Genomic DNA, 22,775 nt, shown 5'->3' on the forward strand with positions numbered 1-22,775 from the left:
CATTTCATACCATTGATTTTAAAAACCATTGCTTCTAATCTGGACATTTTCCTTGAAAATACTTCATGGGGAAAATGAATTACTACTGTGGTGATCTACTAATAACTGCTACCATAAAGCTGTATGTTCAATGCAGTACCAATAGATCCCTAAAATGTTTAAGGGAAACACCACGTTAATATAAAAATTCTGTCAACTTAGTAAATACCAAGCTAAATCCAGAAGTTGTTTGCTTTGGAAGAGATACGCACTTTCAGCAGGGTTAGATTTGAGGTCTATCAGAGAGTTGATTCAATGATTAGAAAACCACAAGGACATTACGTGTTAGTACAGTGGAAGTGGCAGTAGCACACTTCCCCTTGGGTGATGTGCTGAATAAGCTTAGATCAATTTAACCTAATCACTGACGTGGAGCTGTGGAAGCAGGTCCAGAGGAGACCACAAAGATGCTCAGAGCATTGTGGTATCACTCCTACAAAGAAAGGCTGAGGGAATTGGGCTTTTCATCACAGAGAAAGCTCTGGGGAAATCTCAGTCCAGCCTTCCAGTACTTAAAGTGAACTTATAAACAAGATGAAGACTGACCTTTTACATGGTCTGATAGTGAATGGGACAAGGAGAAATGATTTTAAACTAAGAGAGGAGAGATTAGGTTAGACGTCAGGAGAAAATTCTTTACTTGGATGGCAGTGAGGCACTGGCACAGGCTGCCCTAGAAGCTGTGTGCGCCCCATCCCTAGCGACATTCAAGGACAGATTGGTGGAGCCCTAAGCAGCCTGATCTAGTGGGTGGCAACCCTGCCCACAACAGGGGTTTGGAAGTAGATGATCTTTAAGGTCCCTTCCAACCCTAGCTACTCTATGACTCTGTGATTTTCCTTTATCTTATTCTTCCCTCTTGTTCCTGCTAGTGCAATTTTTCTTTTAATAGCAGTTTGATTACATAGACTACAATCATCTCAAAGCAAGTAAATTGCAGTATCTCATCTCTTGAGCTATTTTTTAGACACTAGCTACAATCATATTCCAAGTTTTATTTAATATCTATTTTCAGTCATGTTCAATGGCCAACTAACAATAGACGTCCCTCCTCATTTAAGAGCTTGACAGCCATTTAGGATTAGTCTGCCTTTTTATGTACATTCTGTAACCTCTAGCAAATGTTTTGATGAGATGTTGCAGAGAATTCAGGCTTTCCTTTAGTAATATTTCCACTATCACCTCCCTCAAAAAACTCACAAAAAACAGCATGACTGACAGATAATTAAATCTCTCAGAAACAGGATAAGCAAAGGGCATTCAAAGGCAAAATATGAACTTGAGAGATTTAAAAAAAGAAAGGACGGCAACCATGCTTTACTGTATAATTTAAATGACTTAAAAAAAAAAAAGCATAATTCTACTACTTCTCCTCTGTAAATATAGCAAATCTAACGTTCTCTGAACGCACATGCAGATTTTATCCAGCCAGACTACAGCATAACTGCTTTGCTACAAAAAAAGCTTGTTTAATTCATTTTCTTCACTGCACTGCGAAGCACACTTTTGTCAGTCATCTTGCAATTTTTCAAGTTGTGTGGGTTTTTTTTTTTTTTTTTTTTACCTTCAGTAATACACTCTGTCTCCAGATGTTGTAGCTGAATGCAAATGTATCAGCACGGGAAAATTGAAAAGAACTCAGTTGCTTACTGTACTCTTACCCTGCTGATGCTCCAAATTCAATCACAGGCAACTAGCAAGCACTAATTTTTATCAGTAGCTTCAACTGCATTATGGTATCAGCATTAAAGCGTGCAGCAAAGAGTATGGAGCTCCTTCACATGCTTTAACATTACAACAGTTCAGTGTGGAAAATGCTCTTCAAAAAAAGGGCTCTCAAAGAAACAAGAGCCCTGGTCTACTAACCTACTCCTACATGGACCATCACTTCCTATTCCTTTAACACTACAAACCCTATCTAAGCTGCATAACAAAACATTATACAGCAAAAACACCAACATAATATTGCACTACATTATACACTGCTAGCCAACAGAGCTAATCGGATGGACTTGTTATAATACCAAGACAAGGATTTCCCCTCTATCCAAAAATAGCTTCTGTAATCTTAACAGAATGCTGCAGTGCTCTCTGGCAACATAACCTTACAGTCAGGACAGTCAGATCTATTCATCCTCTGATAAGTTGGTAAAAGAAGGATTCCATGACTGGCTAGCCATCAGAAGCTAAATGAAAGGAACAGCACATACAGCACTGTAAAAGTCAACTGCAGTAGACATAATAAAGGAACAGAACAACTTCCCAGTGAAACTACAAAATGAACAGAGTATAATGAAGCTGTATTACAATCCAAGAACGGCAAGTTCTTCAGCCCTTCCATCTGGAATACAGCAGCCCGTATTTAGTGCCTTCTTCCTGCTCCTGCTGAGGCATCAAAATTGGGAAGATTTTGCAGAGGTAATCTAAAGATTAACAGTTCCATTATTTCTATTTCAACCATCTTTGTACTCTAGCAAATTAACTTTTTTTTTTTTTAAATGCAGAGTCTGAATCATCAGAAATAATGACATTCAAAAAGCCATTTAGCACAGCAAGAGATAGTGGTGGATACATCCTAAGAAGAGTTAACAGAAGCCTCCTCAAAATTAATACAACTGAAGTTTACCAATCAAGTGTCTAAATGACACATATCAAACAGTTCGTTTGTGCCATGACTTCGTAGCTGTGTTCTATCTAATGGCTCACTAGTACAAAAGAGAAGACAAAAGCCTATGACAGCAGGTCTTAATATTTACCTGACCATGTTGTGAGCCATCTTTCTATATCAGAAGAAAGCAGGCTGAGCAAAAATTGAATACTTCCTGCTGGGACTGTAGTTTGCCTCGTAAAAGCCAGTTGTTCTTAGAACACAAGACTGGATAAGGAACCGAACAGCTCATGCAACACCATCCCAAACAAAGCAATTAAATACAACAGGCAGATAAGTTGCTGATCAATCCGAAAAACTATACTAAAAACAAATAAAAATCAGCAATGAGTAGTGGTCACAAAGCCAGTAGCAGTAACTACTTTAATGCTTTAATTCTCACCTGGTTGTTTGGATCTATTCCAGCATAAGAATTGCGTGAACTACAGCCAACAGGAGGAGTGGCTTCTCGAATGAACTCTGACATCTCAATTCCTCCACCAGGGTCACTAAGAGAAAGATTAAAAATAATTAACCTACCAGTTAAACACATAAAATGTCTGACTACGCTGAGTCCAGATTTAAAACATCTTGCTTTTCAAAATTCATAAGCTCAAGCATATCCCAGTACCTCAGACAAAAACTGCTCATGTGATGCAGAAAACTGAGGTGTAAATGGAGTCCCCTATACACTAGTACAGAAGCTGCTTGCCTTGCAACTTCACTGTCACTGGAAAGCACAGTATGAAAGTATGAAGAATTAGGAACCTTAAGGGATTCTGAAATGCTGGCATATGAAACTTTCCCTGCAAGTGAACACAGTTGTGTAACTTTTGGAATATCTGTCAGCTGGAACATACAGAAATCAATCAACAGAAAAAGCAGTCAATAACAGTCCTTCTAAAAGCACGGGAAGAATTCAATTTGAAGTAATTTGCTGCTACACAGATCAAAAAGTTCTCCTTAAGTTGTACCTAGGAGCAAAATTAAGCATGGGTTAAACAAGTAGCCACACATCATCACTAAAAGCTACTGGAAAGGCATGAAGATAGAGGTCCTGAGGGACTTAGCCATCATCAGACACCAAATCATTACTTTTGTAGGTCATTCTAAAATTAATGCCTCCTATTAATTTCCATGGAAACTACAACAATGCTATTTGGCACTGAAATTTCACAGCTACAAAACAATCTTTTTCACTGTTGCCTCCACCATGAGCTATGCCTTCTCACCTGCAACAAACAAGAGCGTACATGCCAGACTCAAACATCTGCATCAGCAGAGGTGACCCACCATCACTCGTGCTGAAAAACACCACCCACTGCCTCATTGTGTTCACACCCACTGTTTGGTCTCCACAAAAATCCAGCAAGAGTTGATTAATGTCGATGGGCACCATTTTTCCACAGGGAGGAATTCAATGCCACACCTTTGCTTCAGACACACTTTCGTGTCAGACACTGTTCTACCAGACTGCCTCTATGCTGCCATCTGTCACACGGCAACAAAACCTAACGGAATATTGGTAGGAAAGTTTAACCTCTTCAGTCGTATCACCAACAGCCATATCTCTGATGTTGTGGGCCAACATAACAAAATAGGAGGCATTACTTTTGGAGCAGCACTCCTGCCACAGAAGAACTTTCTATCAGAAACTAAGATGTCCTACTAAGATGTATTTTAAGATGCAATACATATATTATAACACACATATTATAATGTCCTAATGATTTAATCAAGATTAATAAATATTACTTTGAAAGTATGTTCTAGGTCAACACCATCAAATCATAATTCACCATAGTTCAGCTTATTAAAGGCAGACATTTACAAAACAGAAGTAGGCTGGTCTTGCGACAAGGCCACTCCAGTATTTTGATGGAGAAATGACACCTCCTGCTCCATTTGGAATGAAAGTAAAGATACAATTCTGTTACCTGTGGAGAACAGGACAGAAATGGGCAGAAATACAGCAGGTCTGTCTTTATATGCATCTAGTCCCATATAGTCAGACCAACAAAAACTTTTTTTAAAAAAGACAAGAATATTGAAGTAGGATATTATAAAGAATCTCTCAATAGGCTAACACACCTGAAATAGCCTTTATACTGTGGTATGATGTTTCCTGTTGTAATCTCACAGAGAGATAAATCACGCTGGAGTTCGGCCTCAGGAACCATTCCAAATTATACATGAGTCCCCTAATCACATATCTCTACAGACTGAACATTCCCTCATCAAAGGGATAACAAAACAAAATGTCTGAAGTAAGGAATATACTTCTTAAGTAAAAAATAGTCAGCTTATGAGTCAATCAGACGTTAGTCAGCAGAACAGTATGGTCCAATTTCAGCAAACTGAGGTGTGCCACCATTTTGATATAGCTCAGGTGACATAAACATGTTGTAATTGCTTGTTGTTTACAAAGCTCTCTCTGACCTAATCTTATCAATAATGCTAAGGATGAATCAGTGGGAGAAAAAAAAAAAATGCAGAATTCAGCTTCTTTAGTTTCCATCAGCTTTAGCCAAACATAGTATTCCCTACGTAAACATTTTTAGAACACTTAAGGACATAATATAAAGTTAAGACTAAACTAAAAATCTACTCAATATTTAAGTTCAGCATACATTATGATGACAACTAGAGAAATAACAAATAATGCCTTTCACAAAAAGATAAAGTTCTGTTCTTGTTTAAATAATTTATTCAGAAACATTGCAAATGATTCAAGTACGTTCTGTAAAATAGGAAGAATAAGTCAACAGGAATTAGCTTTCATGCATAGATCTGGGGAGGAGGGCCAGGGTGGGGGAAGGAAGCAGCTCTGTTATAAAATGAACCAGCAGATATCAGCACAAGCAACAATACGATTCAACGACAGTCTACATAGGGCTGCTGTGTTCTGAGGCAGCACTCAAACAAAATAACAAAAGCTACTAACAAAACAACAATAGAAGTGTCTGCAGGAACAAGCAGGAAGTACAGACTTTCAGGCTTAACCACTGCATAGAAGATTCCAAATGCTCTTGTAGCCCAGAGCCCCAGCAGTTGTTTGCTGCCATTATAGTATAGTATAGTAGTCATTTGTTCCTGCTATTAAGTCCTACAACCAGTTTCTAACAGGTTGATGACTTCATACCCCAGAGCAAGTGCTACACTTATCAGATTGCAAGTAACCAAAGAAACAGAAGTAACCAGACAAATTGAGAAGATTGAGTGAACTATGTCCAGCTACGTGCAACCAAAATTGCAATAGACGAGGCATCCATAACCTGCACATTCACTATATGCAACTGTGAGCATGTCAGAGTCCAGCTGAAAGTCTAAAGAGACTGCTAGCCTACAGGAATTCAGAAGTTTAGTAACTGGCTTAGGCTGATTAGCTAAAGAGGTCCGATGTTCAGACAATGACAGAGAGAATTTAGAACAGTTGTGACATCAGGACAAAGCAGAGGAAGGGTTTCATTCTTCATCTTGAAAACCTTCCTTTGTCAATAGACTATATTTTTGCTTCCTTCTATCCTTCAGAGCCACTAAATTGTTCTTGAAGTACATATGATTTAGAAATATAGTAAGAACATCCTTTAGGAAGACAACATCTTCTGGTAAGCTGGGAAACGGGTTAAAAACCGTCACCATTAACCTCCTCACTTTACTGGCACTGACACAATAAGGAAGGCATTCATATTCCCAAAAGCAAGACTGCAAGTTAAATGGTTAAAGATATGTACGTGGATCCACTGATACCTAACAGACTCCAGCACAATTCCTTCAGTGCAGGATTAGGAGTTCGTATTCCCATTATTTATTTGTTTTAATGAAATCTCACAAGAGGTAAAGCATAACTAACACCACCTTGCCATAAAAGTATGAAGTTAGCAACTGCACGAGAAGTGGGTGGATCTGCATGTGGTAAAAACCCCTTATGCCCAATCCATGCTACAAGAGCAGGATTAACAACTAAACAAAACCCCACATAAACACACTCATCACAAAAGATTTTCTATTACTCTTCTGATTTGACTTAGTACACTAAAACCTTGCCCTGTATCTCCTCTACTGGTTTGAACATTACCCCAAAGTTCTCGTGAGCTTCCAGGTAAAGATTAGAATATACTGCACATCCCGCTGACCAAAAAGTAACTTTGTAATTTTCACATTGACCTTGTTCCCAGTTCCAGTTAAGAGACCTGAGAGTGGGAACAAGGATCATATGAAAGTAAATGAAACTTCAGTCAGCAAGCAGGACACACGCCAAACTAAGCTCAACATCTGAGCTCACAAATACTTATAATGTAGTAAATTGGCCCACATCAACTGATCCTCAGAAAAAACAGAACTTCCAAAACATCCATAAATAATTGTACAATATCTGTACAAAGAAGTTCTTGCCAAGCCCTGGCAGCCCTTGTAAATGCAAAACCTACACAGCTTAGAAACAAAACGAAGAAAAAAGTCTACAGATCACATCTAACACACGCATTAGCAAGGCTGCATTTAAACAGAAAAGACCACTAGTTTACTTTCATGAATTTTGTTAAGCAGAAAAAGCATTAGTATACATTTAGGGTAGCACTGCACCAAAACAGAACAATACATTTTTAGTAGGAAGTATGGTGATCTAAATGGAGTTACAATTAAAATCAGCAGGTTCAGTTACCAAATGCTGAATGGAAAGATGGTCAGGTTATAAAAGATTGATACAAGAAGTTACTGTATACCAGCTTTAAAGGAAATGAAGACAGATTTTGCTAATAATACTAAGCTGAGCACAGATACAGAAGAACATAAGACTCACTCTGTGGAAGCTACTCCACATGCACAAGGAAGTCCTTTCACTTCTATCCCAAACATTTTAAACACCACCACATTAACCTTTAAATATCCCCATACACAGAGTAAGAAGCTTCTTTTGATTACAGCTCCTTATAGCCTCCATTTATGCGCCTCCATTTAAAAGTTTCAGGCTTTCGTGTTGGGTCGATCTTTTTTTGTTTCCTTTTAAAAACTAAAGAAACACAGTAGGACAGTATACCAATTCCCTCACTCTGAAAACAATTCATGAATAATAGCCAGAAACACAAAGGAAAGAGAAAGGTCTTTAAAAAGCTAATAATTCAAGACTCATTTATTTCATGTAGTCTAACACTTAAGAGGTCCTCAGTTACGTGGAGTTTGGCAGAGGCTTTGATAATAGAGCTCATAACACATACTGAGTTCAAACAGCCTCGCTGATGAGTAATCTTTTGCTCTTTTTTCCTCTGCATAGCCTGGTCAGAGAAGGGAAATCTCTTTTGATGATGGCAAAAGCGAAGATCTGTAGGAAATAATAATTTCCTATTGACAATACTTCAGAATCATCATCTTCACTACTGAGCCGAACAATTTCAGAATTCCAGGTTCACAGGACAGTGTTCTCCTGAATCAAGCCTACAACTAGAGTGAAGTATTATATGTGACCAGCTTTGTAAAACTAAGCAAACTAAATTCAGATTAGACACTTCTTTTATCACTAAAAACTCAGTAAGTATTTGACAGCTAGATTTTTAAAACCACACCTACTGCTGAAATAATATTACTAGTCCTGGTTGTGTTCACCACATATTTAGCAACCTAAAGAGCACACATTTTCCACATTGTTGTCTCAGTGCTTCCAACATCTTCCAGGTCCTTTGAAAAAAAGGAATAAGAAAGTTGACATAAAATCATCATTTCAAAATTAAAATGTAAAAAGGGCTTTTTTTTTTTTTTAAACTAGACTTAATCAGTCTTTCAAAAAAATCACAGAAGTCAGCATCCATACTCTTAAGCGTTTATTTCATCCACCATTCCACATCTGATAAAGACATAACTCTTCAACATTTCAAGCAGTACACAAACATCGACAGAAACCTTACCTGGGTCCATTGCTGTCTTTCCTCTTGGCTGAAACACTGCTTTGTTCTGTTTTTGCACCCCTGTCCATACGCTCATTGGCATTCCTCTCCACAATTTCTCCCTCATCCAGTGCCCTGTGCAAACGGTAGTTCACCATCTTCAAAACGATAAAGAGCGCTGCTATTACTGGGCAGTACACAGCTACTATCATCATGGAAGAAGGAAGGGCCTTTCAAAAGAAGAGCAGAAGAAGTGTTAGTGAACATAAGGTCAAATATTCCTAAGAAGCATACTTACCAGCTACCCACAGTTTAACGATTTCCTTCATCCTGAAGATATTAACCTTTGCTTTCAGCAAAATCTGAGAAGCCATGCACATTATACAGTCTAAACCTTGCATGGAGACTATTAGCAGTCCAGCAAGATAAAAAAAAGTTTGACTACAAAATACCAAAGCACCACAGCAGCATGCTAAGTAAACCTATGATTTGAGTTTGAAAAGCAAATTTAACTTCCTCTTTTTTTTTTTTCCCTCCAGGTTTTTGGAATATAATACTTAGACGAGGAGGCTTACAGCTAGCATGACTATTATATCAAGATATTTCCAATTACATTTCATTCACACTTGAAGACTAAACCAAACACGAGTTAGACCCTGTTTTAAGATTAGTACACCAAACCAATTCCAGTTGTTTTTTTTTTTTTTTTTTAAAAAAGAAAAGAAAGTCAGTTTGACAGCATTGTAGAGGAGAGAAAACTACTTAAACTAAATGTTTTGATTTAGCTTTGTCAGTTTCCAACAGCTACTCTTACATGACAAGATACCTATCAGTCATGAAAGCCTAACTTTTCCTCACTCACACACAAAAAAGGTCAATTCACATTTGTGGCTCACACTATTATGCAGCAGTCCACACTAACCCACAATATCACATCCTATAAGGGTTATTTATGCTAGACAGTTACATGCCCATGGAGAGAGCCAACGCAGATGTTTTGATGAGAATTTTTCAGTTGTGACAGAGGTGGACAAAAGCCAAATAAAAAGCTTCAGTTCTAAATTCAACTTCTGAAACTCCTCTAAACTAAGACCTCACATCCAGCTTTTGCCAAGACCCACGAGGCTTTTACAGACCAGCCATCTCAGCAACAGGTATTAAGTGAAGTCTAACCGCTGCTGAAGACAAGTGTATGGCATACTAGTCAAACTTCCACTTCAAGGCTTTATCCCTTCTAAGATACCTTTTAGTTGTACTAATACTTTTGTCCAGTCACTAAACAAAATGAGATATTAATGCAGAGTGTTCATCCACATCAATTCCATCACCAAAACAAGAAGCTGCACACTCAAATACTGTTACATCATTGCCCTTTTACCCAGCTGATGGCACAGTTTGATACGAAATTCTAAATATTCAGAAGTATATATACAGATGCGTGACAGTCAGAATTAAATAGCATTTGATATCCAGCACAAACGTTAACTCAATAGATGAGAAGATTAACTGCCTTATTAGGTTTCCTATTGTGAGGCTAATTCCAGCTTGCTTCATACACCTAGTCACTCACGCTTTATAAACATTAGCAACAGAGGCATCTTCACAGTGATCAAAGTTCCATGCATCTCTTGCAGAAACAGGGAAACACAAGCAGAGAATAGGGCAGAAAGTCTCCTATATTTATATAGAGCTACTTTTAGTCATTTTAAAGAGATCTGATTAAAACATTAAAATTCCTATGTATTTAAGAGAATATTTGTCCTGAAAGAACCATGACTAATTTGAGCTGTGACTGAAGCAAAAACACTGTTTGACTAGATCTCTGAATACAAAATACTATACTAATAAAGGCGAATAAAACAATAATGTTGTATCAATTGTGATCTTCAGTGGAAAACCCATCCCTAACCTGACTGTTCACATTCTGGCAGGAAGCAAAAACAATCAATCAATACAACATTTCTTAAGCCAAATATATGAATGAGTCTAGAACCAATTAGCAGAGAGGTTACTTCTTCTGATCTCTTTAAGAGCTCAAGTTTAACCTACGTTACACCCTCAAAAACAAGTGTGAATCTAACATACCGCTTGAAGTAGGACAGGCAAACAAAGTTGGGGTATGTTAACTATCTTTCATGATCAGCTGGACAAGACTAATGGATAGGGGAAAGCTCACTTAACAAGCACCACCTCAGGAGAAGAAAGAGGAAACAGTTTTAAATACAGCATCAACAAGCAGCCAGGAGCCACGATGATAGTGACATCCATAAACCCTGGAGCAACACAAAGGTTTCCTCAAAAAAAAATGCAATGCTTCTGAGAACTTGAGAGGCAGCAAGTTTCATGCAGGCACAGGCAAGCACCTAAGCTCTGGCAAAATGTTCAAGCTTCCTGTACATGCTAAGCAGTCTGCTACCAAATCACAAACATGAGTTCAATTGGCCTCTCCTTTACAAGCACCAGTGTTCTGAAGCCATTACTGCAATCAGCTTAACACTAAATGACAGAAGTACAGACATGTCTTTTACGGGCTAACTCTATTTGGAGAGCTCTTCAGTTTCTCCCCTCCATCCATCAGCAATTAAGTCACACACTGCATCCAGTTCATCCTGTGGAATGCAAAATCTACACGTTCTGTTGTGCAAAGGGAAGCTCTGAGAATAAGTTAGAAAAAAACATAGAAAATGAATGTAGCTCGAATTAAACCCAACAAAGAATTCAACGGTACATTTTATCCCGCCTTGCGTCGCCTTTCTACAGGATTGCAAAGAGCTAGGATTCATGCAATGAATTCATATTTTTCATTCCTTGTGTTTATTCAGTCTTGCTCCTCTCTGGATAGGATGTATATTTTGTGAATAAATTTGAGCACGTCCAGCACACTCTACTGTATGATCATACTTTACATTAAGGTCTTATGCTGTGGTACAGCAGTACTACCCACGGTGCCAGCAATTCATCTACATTCCAGCCTCAAGAAATATAGTGAATTCAAGCCAACCTAAACCACTGGTACCTTCTCCGTTCTACTTTGCGAAAACTTGGAAACATTCAACTTCTATGCAGAGTCTTTTCTCCATGAGTCTGAACAAGTTAAAGTAACATTACTGATTGCACCAGGGAAATTTTAGACTGGACATCAGGAACAAATTTCTTCATGGACAGGGTGGTCAAACACTGGTACAGGCTGCCGAGGGAAGTAGGAGTCTCCATCCCTGGAGGTATTTAAAAGATGCCTGGATGCGGCACTAAGGGACAAGGGTTAGTAATGGCCCTCAGTAAGTCAGGCTGACAGCTGACTTGATATTAAAGGTCTTTTCTAACTTAAATTATGCTATGATTCTATTTTGAGTTGCTCTTGACATTTTACCACATTTGAGGAGACCTGAGTAACTGAGTATCCCACACAATATCATCTTCAAGATTGTAATAGGAATGCTCAAGTCCTATAAATGCACAGCTAAGTCTCATTTCAGTTGTTCTCACAAGTAAGCAAGCACCATTTTTAATAAGGCCAGACAAAAACCTTGTTAGAGCTTGTTTTCAAACCAGTTACATAGCTGTAGCTGCAACAGCATTCCAGAGAATTTCTCATTTTACTGCACATCCCTACGGTCACTTCCACTAGCACCAAAAGGAAGAGCACAACTGAACAGCACTAGTCACAATTGAAGCTCTCGTAGGAGAGAAGAAAGAGCTAGACATGACCATGCAGAATCTGCCTGCTTTAATTACATTCTGTTGAAAACAACAGTCACCCAATGTTTGAACAAGTCAAATAAATAATTAGACAAACTTCAAGCTAGAAGTATTTCCCTGTACCTTAAAGGGAAGTCATGTAGTATTATCAAAAACTCAAGGAGGAGAGGAATGGAGAAGATACAAACTTTCTACCACCTTTTCCTTTGAAGTTACTTTCAAAAATATATACCTTTCAAGACAACATGATATCCATACTATCTACATGAACTGATCTCAAAATAATCAACTTCTCAACCCTGGCTATCTCTTCCTCAATTTTCTCCTACATAATAAAAATTATTTACAGAAAGTAAAGAACAGACTCAGATCTTAACCTGAAGAACACTTATTCTAGACATTATTTGGGTGTGTTTTTGAATTCAAATCACAAGTCTGCTGCACTATCGCCTCGTTATCGGTGAAAAGCACGGTTCTGCCCTCTGCAACAGACTGTGAGCTCCTATAACCAGCTGGACCAGTAGAAAGCTATCTTTAACTGGCAACCGGTGGTCTATCAGCATAGTTTTCCAAATCACTAGGGTATACTGCAAAGGGGGTTATAAGAGTTATAAAAGAAGTAAGAATAAACAAGTGGTGAACAAAGTAAGATACAGGAATGCAGTTACACTGTTTCTGCTAACTACTGACTGTAGGGCCATCTCAGCTGTATCAGGGTAAAAAACATTTAAGCACTCCTAGACTCCAGTCATCAACCTAGAACAGAAAAAAAAAAAATCATAGAATCACCAAGCTTAGAAAATACTTCTAAGATCATGCAGTCCAACCATCCACCTATCGCCAATATTTCCCACTAAACCACGTCCCTCAGTACAACAAAGCCTCCTGGGTTGGTGACTCCACCACCTCCCTGGGCAGCCCATTCCAATGCCTAACCACTCTTCCAGAGAAGCATTTCCTAACATCCAACTTCAATCTCCCTGGTGCAACTTGAGGCCATTCCCTCAGGTCCTAACGCTAGTTACATGGGAGTAGAGGTCGACTGCCACTCCACCACAACCTCCCTGAAGGGTAGCTGTAGAGAGCAATAAGGTCATCTCAAGTCTCCTCTTTTCCAGACTGAACAATCTAGTAGCCTAAGAAACATCAGACCATTAACTATGGGACTTTAAAATATTCCCACTTAAACTGCAAAGATGTCTGTATCTTGAGTCAGCATTTCAAATACAAAAGCATGAGGAACCAGAGAAAATTTCATGTCACCATAGGTTGTACTGCACGCTTATGAAGAATTAAAGACACTTTCATGGATCTGTGCAAAGCTCTAGAGTTTTAGCTAGACATTATTACAAATATGATGAAGCTTCCCAATTATTTTCAAAAGAGAGGTGTAGGTGTTAGCTGTTAAGAACATTCATACCAAAGTCGTTCAATCCAAATCAGATATCATGTCCTTGCATAAAAGTGACATCAATTAAGCTTTCATTCAACAGTAACAGTTACCTTGTAAGACACTCTAAAGACCAAGCATACTGAACTCAGTATTTTACAGTAGCGTATCAGAGGAGAAGAAAAGACTACCAGGAACAGCAGGTCTAGTTCTGTCACCGTTGCCTGTTATTAACAGCCAGGTTCCCTAAGAACTGCTGATATCTGAAGCACGTTCAGTTACAAGTCACACAGTATTTTGACAAAAACCTCAAGTGTATGAATGAAGCTTCTGGTAGCCAAGAAACTAAGTGTAACTTAGAGCAACATGAGAAAAGTGGATTCTCAACATGTATTTTAGTACTTAAATTCTGTTTAGGAAACAGTATCCATCTCAGAAATTTCTCCCAAGCAGACTTACACGGAGCTATGTATTTATGACCTACTTCTGTAACTATGTACACAAAGCAGGAAATCGAATACCTATTAAGTGAACTGTTGTGTAAATTAGCTTGACTTTGACAGACAAGCTCTGTAGGTATGAGCCCATCACCCAAGCAAGGTACAGTCTTGGCTCTTCTTAACTCACTGGCAAAGTTCCCCAGCTGCCAGAGCCAAGACTTCATTCCCTTCTGCGCATGTGGTGGGGCTGAAGCAGCATTCCAACCGGGGGAAGCGCCTTGGCAGCCTCCTCTCTTCCCCTCCTCCTTGCAACAGTGATGCACAATACTGGCCTCTCAATTTAGGGTATCTTTGTTCCAACTCGACCACTATATTTTGCAATCCGGTTGTACGATTTCCTCACGTTGTACCATATTTGCTTTTCCTAGCTTGAGTTTTGAATTAGACTACAAAAAAAAAAAAAAGTATTGGCTCTTATGACAGATATGCAGAATAAGCACAGTTGAGCCTGTTACTGAATACAACTATCAAAACAGGATAGATTCAACTAGTCTAGAAAACAGTATTTTTGCTTGTATGCTGCCAAGCCACAGATCCAAGAGCACACATCTACACAGCTTCACTTAGGCGTACGTTTCGCCTTGATTATCTACAGTTTCTCCCCAAACAGGCCAAGTGTACAGATACATATGAGAAACAGAAGTATCCTGATCTGCAATATAGATACCTACATGCATATATCTGTGTCCTCCACCAGTGATGCAGAGCCCACGCTTTCACGTGCCCATTCTCAGAAGGTAGACAGATCAGGGAGTAAGGAAGAAAGGCAAGCTGAACTTGACTGCTAATTCCTTCAACTGGTTTGCATCGTACACTACACACATCAACCCCATAAGCAGTGGCATACATATGCCAAGAAACACAGATACATGATACAGCTTCCTCACAAAGACCACTACCAGATTCCATACTGAAGATACAGGATACACAGGAAAAAAAGACTAGCAATGCTTGGTGCAGTAAATCAAGTCTTTAAGCAATAAGTGCACGTGAATTACCATACCCTAAAGAGACAGCTTCCCATTTTTGTTTGAAGTTAAATACTTGGGAAAAAAAGCGATCAGCTTATCATAAGATTTATTTAGTCTTGAGAATCAGCTACAGGCAAAGTTTATAAGGGATCCCACTGTCTTTGTTACTTCAAAATGACTAATGAACACCAACACTTATTGCTACCTTAATGCATCAAATCAAGAATGTGAACTTGGAATTTCTTACATCAGAAAGCTTCATACGTAATGTAAAACCAATCAGCATTTTAACCCTTTATATATATTTAAAACACTAATGGATGCCTGCCAGCAACAAGTCATTTGAAACTAGCTTAGAAACTCCCTCCTACAAACCAGTAAGTCACACTCAGAATTCAGATTGCAGTTACCTAAGACTTCTTAGTGAGTTCTGCTTATTTATCTATGTCCTACAGCCCCTCAACATTTACACCTTTTTCTTCTGAAAAGAGCTTGAGAGATGCTAAAGAACTAAGATGACCATCACAGTTCTGCCTGTTTAGTTTATGTCTAGACAACACTTAAACTGCACAGGGTGGAAAAAGGGAAAACAGCCAAATATGATTCAATCTGCTTCAACTTGTGACTAATCTCTCTACTTATTCTCAGGGAAGTTGGCACTTACTGCATCTTCAACTTGTCCTGAGCTATGAAGCAAGAGAACTTCTCTGACCTCAACAAAACCTGATGCAGCTTGCTTTTGCCCATCTTTTCCCTTTACACAAGAAACACATTTGAGCAACACTGAAGTTTACTCTATAGCACAGGCAAGTGAAGATTAACTGCTGCTTTAAGATCAGCAGGAGATTCAATGTAAGTTCATATCGATCAGCCAGCAGACCTACATACAATAAAAACCATACACCTCCTCCAGTGCCTCTGTGCGTGCAGCACATAGCTCACTTTTACGTGCACACTTTCAGAAAGAGACTGCTAATCAAATCAGCTATTCTGCCAAAATAGAAGAGCATTATTTCTGAAAAAGAGCTGGATTTGGGACCAAAAGGGCTCTCTTATTCCCACCTGAAGTTCCCAGGTTTTTTTGAGAGGGGATCAGCTTAATCGGAAGTTTCATCTAGCTGTTGCCACGTTAGTTTTAGAAGCAGTTCTCCTCAGCCTGCAGTTTCCTTACCAGCAGTATAATGTTTTCAAACAAAAAGCCTTGTAGTTACTGTTTCCAACACAGAAACATGAATTAAGAGCGAAGCATACAGGACTGTGAATCTCCTCTTCTACAGCAACCATTTCTTAGTATGAAGCATCTCACATTGCCATTTTACAAACTGCTTTTTAACCAAATAAATGCCTCACCTGGGAGCTCTACATTTCTACGACTGCATTCACGCTGAGTTTCTCCAAAGTTTCATTCACTAATTCCCAATTTTTCCACAAGCTCTTCGGTTGTCAAGAGCATTCAGACCAGGCAGACTCACAAGCTACAAGACTGGTCACACAACACTTTGAATGATCATACTGTTTCTCTGAGAAATCTGAAGCAAAATATTTATACTCCATAAGCTGCATACAACTTAAATGGAAAGACAAGCACTGGCCAACAGGAAACTGCCTCCTTCTCTCACAACTGATCGTACCTTTGCTGCATCTGTTCCAAGTCCAAATGTCAAGGGAACACGTAGGTTTAAAGGTCAGCATTATTATTATATATATTTTTTTTTAAACAGCCTTGATCAAAGCATCAGGAACGTTCAACAAGGATTCTTCAAAACTGGCTTTCTAAAGTTTGGGTACAAGTGAAATGCCAAAGGAACTTTTCACCACGGTCCAGAGTTAGTGCCAGCCAGCACACCGTGCTGCGGCTCGATGAACTTTTACGTAATGATCCTGAAGGCCATCCCTTCCCGCTATCGAAAGCGATGAGAGAAAGCGGTAGAACCGCCAGCCAGAAATACGGGTTCTATCCGAGAGCTTTCACTGTAATCGGGCGTTTTCCGGCGCTTCCAGGAGGCCAGCGGAGCCATGCCCACTTTAGAGATGAGGAAGCCGAAGCCGACGGAGCAGCGGCGGAGACGGAAGCGCGGCTGCCCCGCGGGCCGCAGCCAGCACTCCCCGCACCCCCTCCCGCCGCCACCCTCGAGCCCAGGCGCACCGGGGCCGCCCGGTGGGGGCACGCCGCGGCTGCGGGGCGGGCGGCACGGCGGGCAGGGGGCGCGCGTGCGGCGGCCCCGCGGGCCTTCCCGCCCCCCGGATCCCCCCCCTGCCGCGCTCAGCGCCCGCCCCCCGCCGGGCCCGCCCGCCCCGAGGCCCAGGGGGCCCCGCTCCCGCGGCGGCCCGCGCTCACCATGTAGAGGGTGAAGGGGAAGCCGAGCAGGAAGAGCCACAGGTAGAGGTGTAGCGCGTTGACCCCGGCGCCCTGGTGCGGGTCCTGGTACCAGCCGCCGCTCAGCGCCGCCCACACGCCCTGGCGCAGGATCTGCAGCACCTGGGAGCCCATGGCGGCCCCGCTCCGCCGAGCCGGCCCCGCTCTATCCACCCTGGGAGCCCGGGCAGAGCCGCGCACCGCCCGCGCTCCGCGACAGCCCGCACGGCCGCAACCGCAACCGTCGCCGCCGCCGCCTCCCCAGCAACGCCGCCGCCATCTTATGTCCGGGCCCCGGGCCGGCCGCCCGCCCCCGCGCCGCCGATAGACCGGCAGCCCTTGCGGCAGGGGACGCCTACCCCGCTCTCTGTCGCCGGGGAGGGACAACGCTGCGGGGGCGGGGGCAAGCAATACTGCGCCTGCGCGCGGCCGGCCCGCCGCCTTCATCGCCCCCGGGGTGGCCGCAGCGCCTCCTGGCGGCGTGGAGGAGGGCGACGCTGCGGCCGTTACCACAGCGCTTCTTCGGGGCCCGAACCCCAACTGCAGGGCCCCGCTGCTGGCGGCGACTTCCCTGGGCTCTCCGGACGTGACAGAAGCCGGGATTCCTCTCTGGCTCGGCCCAAGGGCGGCTCACGAGGCTTCTGCGTTGTCAGCTTAGGACTCCCTCCATTTTCTAGAGCTAAAGCCACTCAGGGCTTTTCTTCCCCTCAGCCAGCGGCACCAAGGCACGCTGATACCATGGAATGATTAGAAAAGCCCTTCGGGATCACCGCGCCCCATGTTGAACACTTGAGTTGTCTAAAGTTGAAGGACACCATGCTTGAAGTCCCGCCATTTGCTGTCAAGACCAGGTTTCACCAAACACCCCCAGCGCGCCTGTCACCATTCTGTTCCCAAAGCATTTAAAGAAAACACAGTTGTTGGATTTCTCTCCAGCTTTTGCCAAGTAAAATGGCAACTCAGCTTCTAGATGAATCTTTTTATGGTAGGCTGCTGGTGACCATCATGTCCTGGGTTTTGAAGCTTTTCTTTTAAGTGTGTCCCCAAAGCCATGCACCAGGTAGAAAGAAACAGATGAGGGAAAGACTTTTGAGAGCAATGCCAAGCAAGGAAGGGGGGATGTCAACTCATCCATAGGGGCTGAAGACACAATGCTGAAGATCCTTCATTAAATTTCCTAACTCCAGGAATTTGGGTGAAAAGTAGCTTTGAAGGCATGCTAAGGTACTGTCTCTGCTACAGCAGAAGAATCCCATCAGGTTCCATCCTGAACCTCATTTCCTCTCCCACTCAACCAGTTCCAGAGCGAGAGCTCACAACCTTCTAGGCCTCTGCTGAGGAGAAACTGCAGTGCACAACACCCAAACAACCAGTCATGACTCATGATGAGCATGAATTTGGGCCTGTGTTTTCAAGACTGTGCTACTGGCGCAGTTTCCCCACTGTTTTCCTCCCAGCAGTTAGGTAGCCAATAGCAGCATCTGGTTATTCTTGGAAAACCAGAAGACAGAAGAGACTGACTCAAAACAGATGTAGATGATCTATTTTTTTTGTTTGTTTCCCCAGCAGGAAAGTAAGGAGAAGGAATGGATGCAAAACCCCAACCACGATAGCTCTCTTCCCAGTATAAACAATCAAGTTTTTTAACTTTATTGTTTCAAGGAGTGCATTTTTGAATGTGTGGCTGCTCATATTGAAAAGGAACTTTTTAAAAATTATGTCAAACATTGTTGAAGTAGAAGCAGAAAGAAGGATGTATAAGGGGAGGGGAAAAAACCAACAAAAACAAACCCAAGGAACACAAAAGCTTAATGGATATTTTTCATGGGTGAGGAGGGAGTATTCCTTCTGTTGGGATAAAGCCAAGCATGACAAGCATCACCACTTATTGTAGGCTCAGAAGAAAAAAAAGAAAATCAAGCAAACAAAAATAACCTCACAAACTATGAAGCCTATGCTTCACTCCATCATTTGCCAAAACACCTTTTAGAATTACAAACACAGCTGTTAAGAGATGAAGTTCTTAGGATGTGTTATCCATAAATATACTGCGATAATGTAACCATCAGGATTATGAAGCGTTAGTTCTTCCAGCAGCTGTTTCATTAATGTTACATAAAAGCTGTTCACCTTCTCCACAAAAAGAGGAAAGAAGGATAGCATTCATTAATAATGTGTCTGAGGGCTGCTAAACACAGTAAAAACATTTATGCTTCTGTTTAAGGGCCATTGATTGAATCTGGAGAGATTAGCCTCAGCCTTACAGTAATGATTCATGTTAAACAGAATCCCTGTGTGACAGGCTGGAATTCCCTAGCCCTGCTCCTGCAATATTACTGGCTCAACCGTGATGCACAGCAGCATAACCTAGTTCAGCACAGATAGCCCTGCTCAAGAGAACTGAATCCTGGGAGTATTTAGACCGAGTCAAGTAAAATAAGCAATAGAATCTGATGTGCGTGAGAGGACAATTAAATCCCATTGTTCAGCTACTTAAATGCACGCAGGCTGAAAACATTAGGACACAAGATGGGAAATAATATTATTGGAATCCAACCATGCTTGAAGATAAAACTGATAATGAACTTAGTTGTAGGCATCATTAATAAAGTAAGGAAAAAATCATGATTAGCTTTTCAAGGAAACAAACAAAGCCCATCAAAAACAGTGTAGGAAAAGTGCAGAGAAATAGTGCATCTGAATAGAAAGCAGCAAGAGTGCTCTCAGACTATGTATTGAGCCTCTGCAATCCAACAAATAACTGGCTTATCTTCTGTGCTCTGCTTTAGCCTTACAGTACTTCTTTAGGATGAATGTTATTCCCCGCTCAGGCAAAAGAACGTACTCTAGGAAAATTAGAGCTTGAAATTGGTGAAGAGTGAACCATTTTTAGATGAAATATTTAAGTGGAGACACTAAGTCAGATGATTTGAGTGCAACCTATTTTTCTCCAGCATTTCTCTTATAAATTATTATGCCAAGACTGAGGCAAAGGAGTCATTTTGCTGCATAAGCCAGCACTATGCAGGAACGGACCAACTCAAAACTGCAATTATTATTTTGGACAGACAATATTTTTAATTTCCTCACATTCTCAGTACACCGTCAAGCATCTTTACAACTGCAGGCTACTGTGAAGATTTCTGTAGCATATCAGCATTACCAGTTCTCTTTGCATATCCCATCTACTACAGATATGGCTGTTAGTTTTTACTTGGCCAAGAACTATCTTTTAATCATAATCAGAAACATTCTTCTTTACTTCATGCCACACTCCAGTGGGTTGAAAAGCCATTTGCAAAATTAGGACAGTGCTATATGTGGTGCACAATAAAAATGTAGGCTATATAAAATACTCAGATGAGATTATCACAATTTCTTGACTGACCTTATAAGCACACTTTTTTTTTTTTTTCTCCCCTAAATACAAGAATAAGAAGATAATCATAACTAACAAACAAAACACTGAAATCTGTCACAGAACTGCTTCTACATGCTGGCACTGCTAAAAAAGCAATAGTGCAGCATGCTTTGGACTACTGTTTTTACCTGAGCATTAGTGTCTGTCGTCTTTGCATTTGAGGAACTTAAGCTTTACACTTCTTCCTCCAGTATTTCCTCCACCTTTTGTGGAATACCCAAAATTGTCATTTTAAAATTAGTTAAAGAAAACTCCTAAGCTTTATGACAATACTGAGTAGCTAATTAGGACAAGAGGTCAAACAAAAGGTTAAAACGAATATTTTACCTAAATTGTGTGGAATTCATTGTCTGTAAACAAGCACGTGATTGGCATTTCCTTGTTATTTTCATTGCAGTAATCATCACAGTTTGATACCAAGCTGTAAGTAGCTCATAAAACAATCAGCAGAAAATAAGTAAAAGACTAATTTACTACTTTACAATTAGGAGAGTAGTACTTCTAATCTCCATGCTGGATAGTGTTGTTTTTGAAGATTGACAAACTAGGCCTTTGTGGCTCATTTCCAACTTTTATTTACTTGTTCCTATTGATTCCTTGTCTCAAGATCTATAACTAGACAGCAGCATTACAACCCTAACTTGGATCCTGTTGACACACATTTCTTAGTATGATTTGGACACAGTGTCCAAAGCTACAACTCTGACAATATAGATATATTTTTTAAAAGACAGAAATCAATTACAATTAGCATAAGTAATGATAAATGTGTTTAATCTCTCATTATCTCATATGAGAATTAAAAAATAGGCTTATTTACAAGGGTGATAGCAAGCAGAAGTTAATTTATAATACTGTTTGTTAGCCTAGTTTCATTGTGAGATAGATTGTATCTAAAAAAAAAAAGTCAGGAGGCTTTTCTAGACTTGCTTTTAATTGTAGTAGAATGGTTTTCAACAATACAAGACACCCCTGAATGTGTTGCCATCACCTTAGCATCTGATTGCAGCTTATCTGCTCTTCTCACAGCTTTTAAGCAAACATCTAACGAGAGTCAGATCCTCTCACCGACTCTACTCCCTTCTCAGCAGCTCTGTTCCCTGGTTCTCCAAAACTCTGCATGAGAAGTCACACCAGATACAGTCTTATTCATAAGAGGATCACACTGATATTCGGCCCTGTACATTACCCCTGCTCCCACCTGGAATACAGCCCCTTTAGGGACAGCAGGGAAAGCGCACACATTCTCTAGCATTTCTGCACAGATCAGGCAGAGATTTAACAGCAGAAAGGTTACATGCCAGGAGACCTCCTCCCCCTGCTGTGCTGGTACGTTATTACTCACACCACACAGTGCAGCCCCAAGTGTGCACCGGGATACAGCCTGCAACCACCTTTATCACAACCATAGCACTTTGTGCTCTCCCAGCTCCAGCTGCCCCTCATGGAGACAGCCTGCCCCAGCAGCCCTGGAGACAGACTAGGGTTTCTCCCTTAAGGTGGAAGAACACTCTTCTTGCCCTCAAATACCTAGAAGTGGGGGGGAATGTTTCATTTCCTTCCCCCACCCAAATATCTCTGACTAATAGATCTCTCTGTAGTATTTCACAGTGCTGCTCAGGGAGAGATCAATGCAGTAAGCAGAGGATTCTAATTACTGATCTGCAAACAGCTGAACCATGAAGCTCTCAGTGCCATTAACCCCTGCTCTTGCAGTTTCTCTCAGCTGTGGGCTGCATTTTTTGAGTAGTAAGCTCTTCTTGTACCCTCTCTGAGCCTGTGGTTTTCTCAAGACAAAATACACAGACCAAAGTGAGATTCTTCCCATAGAAGAACACTTATATCATTTTTTTTTTATTATCAGGGAGCGCTT

The 22,775-nt window shown here is 40.9% G+C and overlaps 1 protein-coding gene across 11 annotated transcripts in view; it reads right to left on the reverse strand.

Annotated features, from left to right (window-relative positions):
• The window catches only part of PCNX1 (pecanex 1), an 82,318-nt gene extending 64,468 nt beyond the window's left edge, over positions 1–17,850 (reverse strand). For 6 of the 11 annotated variants that reach the window (XM_085224923.1, XM_085224921.1, XM_085224919.1 and 3 more), the window contains exons 1-3: positions 17,464–17,849; positions 8,587–8,795; positions 3,090–3,195 (exon numbers count right to left, since the gene is read on the reverse strand). In XM_085224923.1, coding sequence (XP_085081049.1) covers positions 3,090–3,195; positions 8,587–8,795; positions 17,464–17,616 — 468 coding nt within the window. In that variant the 5' untranslated portion in view covers positions 17,617–17,849. Of the gene's footprint in view, positions 1–3,089; positions 3,196–8,586; positions 8,796–16,187; positions 16,330–17,463 lie in introns of those variants that run through there. The other 5 variants (XM_085224914.1, XM_085224915.1, XM_085224913.1 and 2 more) reach the window with 3 other exon arrangements.
• Between the last annotated feature and the right edge of the window lie 4,925 nt (positions 17,851–22,775).

Source organism: Meleagris gallopavo, chromosome 5 (genome assembly GCF_905368555.1).
Source record: "Meleagris gallopavo chromosome 5, MGAL_WU_HG_1.1, whole genome shotgun sequence".
In the NCBI taxonomy this organism is placed as follows: domain Eukaryota; kingdom Metazoa; phylum Chordata; class Aves; order Galliformes; family Phasianidae; genus Meleagris; species Meleagris gallopavo.